Below are 7,860 nucleotides of genomic sequence, written 5' to 3'. Positions count from 1 at the left end.
CTCCGTGCAGGGGCTCGCGTTGTTAAAAAAATAATCAAAACGACACCTGTTGGCATACTCTTAGAAATGCCCCCCCGGCCCCCACCTCGCCCCCGAGGTCCCCACTTATCTCTTTGGAAGCTCTCACTGGGCACCCTGGGGCTCTGGGTCAAGGGTGCACGTCTGGCCTGCCCGACAGACAGTCCAGCTTCCCGAGGGCCAGGGGGAGGCAGGGATGGCGACCCCCACTCACTTCTGTGTCCTCGGTACAGCACAGTGTTTGGCAGGCCGCCCGCGCTCACGGTGCTTATGACAAGGAGGAGAGAGGGAGGGGAGCTGGAGACAGGCGTTAACATCCTGTTTTAAAGGTGAGGGGACCGGGGCCCGTGGCCGCCCTGACCGTAGGGAGGAGAGTTTGGATTCACACCCAGGTCTTCCTGACTCCTAGGCTGAGCAGGACTGGGAGGGAAAGACCAGCGCCGACCGGCATGAGCCCAGGCTTCCTGGAGGAGGAGGCGTCAGAGCCGGGCACGGGCGGCGGGAATCTGTCAGGGGCTGCGGTGAGGGTTCCGTGCGAGAGCCGATGTCATTGGCCATGGTGGCTCCAATGACGTGATGGAGGCGGCCGATTCGAGGCCGCTGAGCTCCTCAGGAGCTAACGGGCAGGACTGGAGGGACATCGGCTGCAAGGAGCAAAACAGCCGACGTGGGCGCCTCGTCTGGACGGCGGAGCGGGGCCTCGCCGCCGTGGCGTATCTGCCCCTGCGCTCTGCGCTCGGGCAAGTTGCATCCCTGCCAAGTGGAGACACCCTCCTGGGGGTCCTGGACCAGTGGGGGCATCCGAGCATGGCGCGGATGGCTGAGTACCGCCCCCCAACCCCTCCCCAGGCCCTGGGGGCGGGATCTCGCACACGACGGGCTGTCAGTGATGGGCTGGGTGCTTGTCCCATCCTGTGAGATGCCGGAGGCAGCCAGCATTTCTGAAAAAGCTCCCCGACCCCTCCTCGGGCCCCCAGTTCTGCCCCCTCACTGGCCGCGTGCCCTTGGGCAGGTCACATCACCTCCGCCAGCCCCGGTTTTCTCATCTGTGAAACGGGTTAATAATTCCAACCCCGAGGATGATGATCAGGCTTAAACGGGGTGATGCGTGCATTCTCCCCAAGCACCACGAATGCGGGCATCGCCACCGCCCCGCTTCCACAGATGCGTAAACCGAGGCTCTCCAGGAGCAGTGGGCTTTCCCCGTGGCACGCCACCGGAGCAAGAAGGAGCAGTCTCCCTCCTTCCCTTGCCCTTTCCAGTGAGCCCCTCGACAGCTGGCTTGGTCTTCTTCCCCCAGACTCATCTACGGCTCCAAAGTCTCCCCTCTCCCTTCCCTCCCCACGTGTTTAGCTCCCAAGGGCTCTGCCTTGGCAGGTGATTTTGCAGCTTTCCAGGGCCCGCGCACCAAGGTGAGGCTATGCTGTAGCCCTCGTGGGGCTCACAGTCGATTGGGAAGGCCGGCGAGAAGGCAGCACGCAGTGACGCTGCAGGGTATGGAGGACACGGGCCAGGCCCACGGAAGAGGGAGCAAAGGCTCCCTGCAGGCGGCAGGACCTGAGACCCGTCCCAAAGGACCGGAAGGACTTAGCCACCTGAGAGGCAGCAGGCAGTGGTTCCAGGGGCATCCTGAGTCTAGGGACCGCGGGACAAGGACAGACCTGAGACCAGCATCCGCATCACGGCTCAGTACCCATCCTGCAGCAGACGTGGGTGGTCGGTGCTGGTCCGGTGGAGTGTGGACTCTATTCAGAGGACCTGGGAGGCGTGTGGTCCAGACTTGCCCTGGAGGCGGGGGGGGGGGGGGGGGGGGGGCGGGGGGGGCTCGGGCAGAAGCAGAGCAGGGAGACCCCCCTGGGGAACCCTGAATCCCCTGGGACGGGGGATCCCTGCTGAGCATCCCTGAGCCCTGTTTGCTCCGCTCTGCCGGGCTGAGACCACGAGGGGTCTGCTGAATGTCTTTAGGGCTTCATCAAGCTCGAGGTGCTGAGCCAGGGCAACGGGCAGAGGCCTGGCGTCAGATCTTGACTGCGCTTCCTCCTCACGTCCAGGCCTGGACGCACCACCTGCTCCGGGCCTCAGTTCCCCTGTCTCTGCATGAAGACACGGGGCCTGGGCTGAGTGTACCCATGAGGTTAAGTGAAATGTCAAGGGCACAGCCTTCGGCTCAGCACCTGGACACAGTCAGTGTTTAATAAACGGAAACTCCCGTGGTGCCAGCTGCACTCAGTTCTTGGAAGAGGAAGCTGAAAATAAAAACAAAGATTTAAGTCAAGCAGCAGAAAGACCCAATGTCTACACATTGTTACTTTTAAGGGAGAGAAGAGGCCAATGCGGACTACTGTTGGGCTGCCCCCCCCCCATTTCCTGACACGGATTGGGACACCCCAGCCTCACAGAGCTCTTGAAGGCGCACCTCGCCTGCCTTTCACCCGACGGGGACCCCGCACGGGCCTGGCCCGCGACTCTGTGCCTGCCGCACCCTCCCCCGCTTGCCCAGGACACCCTGGGGGGCAGGCAGGCGCGGGAGGTGAGAGCCATAGTGGCAAAGCCCCGTCCCTTCCCTTCCCAAGCTCTGGGCCTGTTCAGGGGGGGCTCGCCAATTAGACCCCAGTTCATTTCAGATCCCCTCCCCCGCCCTTTTGAGAGCTCCTTCTGTGTCCTTGCACTATGCTGACCCCTAGCGACAGGAGGGCCACAAAACGTGGTGAACCGGCTTCCTGCCTTCATGGGGCTTATCGTCCGTCAGTCCAGTGGTCAAGGAGGAGAGAGCACCCCTGTCCCTGCCCCCCTTCTTTAGGCAAGCCGTGTAGGGGGGACCCAGGAGAAGGGGGAAAGACAAGACACCAGCTTTGGGGTGGCACACCCAAGTTCACCCTCAGCTCCCTCACCCCGGACCATGTGACCTCCTGTGCAGCTCTCTGGCTCCGTTTCCTTGTCTGTAAAATGGGGGATTAGAGATGTTGGTGGAGACTGTCACTCCCTGCCAGGCACAGGGGGTGCTCAGGACGGGACAGTGTGCTTATTACTAATGTGAGGTACCGGGGAGCCACCCGGGGTGTTTGAGGGAGGCAGTGACCTGTCCAGACTTAGGTTCAGGAGCCCCAGTGGGGCGGCACGGGCGGGAGGGCAGGGTAGGAACCTCTGGGCGGCCTCTTTGCTAAAGGGCGGATTTCTCTGCCGCGTTGGAGTCGCACGGGTGTGAACTGTCCTCACAGACACACGTACATCTTTCAGACAGATCACAGGACGTCAGACAGGAGAGGTCTGGGGGCTGCTGGGGCCCCAGGGCCAGACACTGCTGAGCTCAACAACATCAGACACGGGGTGCCTCGCCTCCTCCCATCCCCCACCGCCCCCACCACCTTGGGGCCCGAGGGGGCAGGTCAGGGTCGCTGGCCTGTGCTCAGCCCTCATTCTGTGGCAGGCATCCAGGGTCACCCTGGGTAGGTCTCCTTGTCTGGAGGGCACAGCCACCCATCTGCACAGACAGGGCACGGCCACACGCTCCCAGCCCTCCACACCACCAAGCCCGGTCCCCACGGAGCCGGGGGATCCAGCCTCATTTGACCGCATGCCTCAGCGCACCCCGACTGGCCACTCCTCTGGAAGCAGGACGGTGTGCCGAGGCGGGGCCTCCAGGACCAACCGCAAGAATGACAGTGTGGTAGCCTGCCTTGTAGGTGCCCCCTGGCCTGGCCCGATGTGCTGCCGACTGCCCCCGAAGGGCCGGGGAGACCCCAGGTGACCCTGGCATGGCTCTGTGGCAGAGAGAAGGAAGGGCTACCTCCCGTGGCTCTCTGCCTTCCCAGAGGTGCCTGAGGCAGGGGACAGCAAGCGCCTGGGGACCGTGCCCGAGGGGGCCGGAAGGCCACCCAGCTGGGGGTGCCCTCTTTCCCCGGGCAGTGGGGATGCCGAGCCCCCTGGCCAGTCCAGGTCGGGCGAGGCAGCTCCCTCCAGTTTTCTTGGCGTGGCCCAGGCCCCCCAGCCCCCCAAGGGCCCAGGGTCTGCCCTGAATCCTCTCCCTGTAGTCCACGGCCTCGGCTCTGCAGCCGGGAGGGGGCACAAAGACAAGGTGTCCGTCTGATGAACTTTTCTGCGGGCTCGGTGTGTTGTTTTTCTCTTCCGGCCTCGGTTTACCCCTAGGCTGTGTGGGTGGGGGGATCTCGCCAAGAAATGCGTCTGCTCCCTGCATCCCCCACGGCCTGGGGAGTGCGGGTGGGGCAGCCACCCGGGGGGAGCCGTGGGGTGAAATGAGAGGGACACACCGCCCCCCTTCTCAAGGGCGCTCCTGGCTCTGCTGGGTCCATCCTGGAAATTTCAATTCATTCTTCAAGAGCTCACCGTCCCTGTGAGAATCGAGTGTCTGTTGTGAGCATCGGGCTGGGCTGGGCTGGGCGGTGGGAACAGAGCGGGGAACCACCTGCTCTCACAGCGCTGGCCCCAGGCGGTGGGGACGGGGTGGGGGTCTTCGGCGGGGGTCTGGGGAGAACTGCTACAAGTCTATGAGCCCCCGAGAGAGCCGGCAAAATAGCGCGGGCCTTGCGCTCGTCCCCGCGGTCCCTCACGGAGCCCAGGCCGCGAAGCAGGCCAGCCCAGGGCATCCCCGGCTTCCTGAACACCAGGCCCCCCTGCCACGGGCGCGCTCCGGCCCCGGCCTGCCCTGCCGGTGGGCGCGGGTCTGGCTCACGGGGGCCCCGCACCAGGTGGGCCTGCATTTCTGAGGAGCTTGGAGAGGAGATCTCCAGGCGCCGCCAAGAACTGCCCGTCCAGGCCGCCAGCCCAGCCCAGCCCAGCCCAGCCCAGCCGGGCTCTGGAGAGTATCTCTGAGACCAGCTGCAGTGCTGCCGAGCACTTCCCCGTCTATTTATTACCAAACACAGGAATCTGGGAGCCCGCGGAGCGTGAAATTAGGAACAAATGTGGAGGAGGTCTAGACAGGAACTGCGCGGACGCTCTCACTCGCGGACCACGGGGCCCTCGGGCTTCCAGGTAGCAGGAGCGCTTTTGTAACCAGACAGATGTGCTTGTGGAGGAAAAGGCGTGCCGGCTCTCCGTAAGCCCTTGCCGAGACGGCGGGATGGGGAAAGGCCTGTGGGGCGGCAGGAGCCTACGCCCGGCTCCCCCAGCCTCAGTCTCCCCATCCGGAAGTGAGCGGCACCATCAACGCTCGGTCGCGAGGGCTGCTTACTAAACGAGCGGATTCCAGGGCCCCCGAGCCGATCCGCCGAGGCCGCGCTTGCCAGCCGCCCCTGCATCCTGGTGCCCGGCGGGTTTGGAAGTCACCGGTCGAGACGAGCCAGAGGCCCGGCTGGCGTGCAAGGACGCAGGGCTTGGCTTCTCCTTGGCGCCCCCAGGAGCGCCGGGCACCTCAGGTGAACGCGGCGGACAGAGGCCTTCCTTTGGCACAGCCCAGTGCCCTGTGCCGCGCGGGGCTCGGGGGCAGCAGGGAAGTGGAAGCGTCTGAAGCCAAGCGCAGGACGCGCCGTCCACATGGCAGGCACGCGGGGTCTTGTGCCGGGGGAGGGGGCTCCGTGGGGGGGAGGCAGGTGGAGGGCTGGCGTCTGGCTCTGAGGCCACGTGTTTCCTGCGCCCACCCCCCCCACCCCCCCCCCACCCCCGGCAGGAGACGCCCGGGGCTTGTAAAGCAGCCGGCTCCCCACGCCCGCCTGCTGTGGCCGCCGGAGGGGGATGGCGCTCTCCACAGACTGGGAGTGGAGGTGGGGGTGCACAGACCGGCCGTCCCTCAGCCTGTCCCTGGAAAACTCCAGGGTGGGGACAGGGAAGTAAAGCCGTTTATAAAGCTTTAAAACCGTTTACGGTCCCAGGGGGCAGATTAACAATTCGGCGCGATCCTGGCCAAACCGTCCGGGCTGGCAGGGGCGGCGAAGACTTCAGGGAGAGCCGAGGAGGGACCGCGTGTCAGAGGCCTCCTCCAGCCTGTCACTGGGCCTGCCGGCACCTCTCTGCCTCCAGCTTTTGCTTTGCTGTCCCTCCTCCCACAGCCGCCCCCTCCTCTGCCAGCCCGGCCAGTCCATCCTCCCAGGAAGCCCCCGGTGGGCGTCTCGGTGTGGTGCCACCTGTGTGGAGCCCTGCCCCCCACTGGAATCCCCCGTTGGCCTCTTGGGCACTCAGCACGGCCCTGCTCAGGACGCAAGTGTCCAGGGAGCGGCCACTGGGCCGGCCCGGCGTCCTCCGGGCCCCCAGGAAAGCATGCGTCCACGTGTGTGCGGCTCTACCTCTCCCACCCTGGGCAGTGACATCACGCCCAGAATACAATGACAAGGAAACTGAGGCCCGAGAGAGGCCTCTGACCCAGGGCGACCAGCAAGTGTATGGCAGGACTTTCCTCGCTTGCCCCCCCCCCCCACCCCCAGTCTTGGGCAGGACGAGGGCCCCTCAGGCTCATCACCGTGGTGGCCGGTGGGGCAGAGTCCCCAGGCACAGGAAGGAGGTCTGAAAGGCGACAGTCCGGCTAGGACGGCAGGTGTGAGAATCGGAGAAACAGGCCTCTGGCTGCCGTTTGCTGACTCACTGTGTGAGGTCATGGACGGGTCCCGCCTGGCCCCACACTGTCCTCGGCCTCTCCGTTCCCACCCAACTGTACTAAATGGAGGAGTGGGCATCCCAGCACTGGCATTTCGAGGTTAGAGAAGTGCAGGAAGGCTTCCTGGAGGAGGAGGAGGAGGAGGAGGAGGAGGAGGAGGAGACACGCTCTGGGCCCCGCTGGCAGGATAGGCTCTGCAGAGGCAGAGGGAAGGGCATCCTGGGGGTGAGCACAGCCACAGCAGAGGGGTGGCAGGAGGGTGGGGCCGCAGGAGGCCATGTCGCTCTTAGGGGCTGTTCGGAGTTAACTATGGACTGACGTCAGGCCGGGGCCCCAGAAGAGCCGCCAGCCGCGCGCGCGTCTGCTGGCCGGGCCTGGCCCCGGGTCTGGCGCCCCGTCACGGGTGTCGCTGCCCCTCAGCAGGCGCGTATCTGCAGAGCGAGGCTGAGACACTCCAGCTGGACGAGGCCCGGGTGTCGGAGCCGGGGCTGCTGACAGCCCCGGGCGCCTGGCCTGCACCGGCACCCGTCCCACCACACCACCAGGCTGACTGCCGCCGGAGGGGCCCCGACAGCCGGGCCGAGCAAGGGGCCTTCCGCATCTCAGACCTGGGAGAGAGGCCCCACGGCCACCACGGCCACTCCCCTGCACCCTCCGGGACCTGCCAGGGGAGCCCGAGCCAGACAGGGACCCAAATACTGACAGTAACAGCCGGAGCACGGCACCCCGGCCGGCCAGGGGGGACACTTGGTGCTGCTGTCTTGGCCGTGCAGAGGGGGAGACCGAGGCACGGACACAGGGAGGCGTTTGAAGCCCCGTGCTGAGGGCAGCGCCAGGCTGGCTCCAGGGGGTCTGCTGGGTGCTGGGGTGTTGGGGGCGCCGAACTGCCCAGCAGAGTCTAATCCCTGCATGCTCTCTCTCGAGCTACGTTCTCCCACTGATGAAGTAGGAACACAATTACCGTCTGGGGTACAAAGAGCCGAAACCCCAGCGAAGGTGGCATAGTCACAGAATGAGTCGCTCTGCAGATGTGGGGGGCGGTGGAGGGGGGATGTAATGCCGCCAGTCAGGGTCTCAGGAGGGGTCCTGCCTGACAAGCACCGGCAGGACAGCAGCAACGCCGGTACCCCCTGGGCCTGGGAGGCCCCGGATCCCAGGTGGCCGGCAGTGGGGCAGGTATGGCTTCTGGCTGCAGGGGGACCCGTCTGCCAGAAAGGTGTGCATGGACCAGCCCACCCTAACCCGCCTCCTCGGCCACAGAGTCCCAGTGCCCGCTCTGCCCTCCCGTGGTGCCA

The 7,860-nt window shown here is 65.5% G+C and overlaps 1 protein-coding gene across 1 annotated transcript in view; it reads right to left on the bottom strand.

Moving 5' to 3' along the window:
- Window positions 1–7,639: 7,639 nt before the first annotated feature.
- Window positions 7,640–7,860, bottom strand: part of LOC121021237 (collagen alpha-1(X) chain-like) — a 727-nt gene continuing 506 nt past the window's right edge. The window contains exon 2 of the mRNA XM_040461481.1: window positions 7,640–7,754. Within this exon, the coding sequence (XP_040317415.1) occupies window positions 7,640–7,754 (115 nt within the window). The remainder of the gene's footprint in view (window positions 7,755–7,860) is intronic.

Source organism: Herpailurus yagouaroundi, unplaced genomic scaffold, assembly GCF_014898765.1.
Source record: "Herpailurus yagouaroundi ecotype Mexico unplaced genomic scaffold, PumYag 267, whole genome shotgun sequence".
Lineage (NCBI taxonomy): Eukaryota > Metazoa > Chordata > Mammalia > Carnivora > Felidae > Herpailurus > Herpailurus yagouaroundi.
Note: the sequence above shows the minus strand (reverse complement) of the source record. Positions and strands in the feature narration are given on the sequence as shown.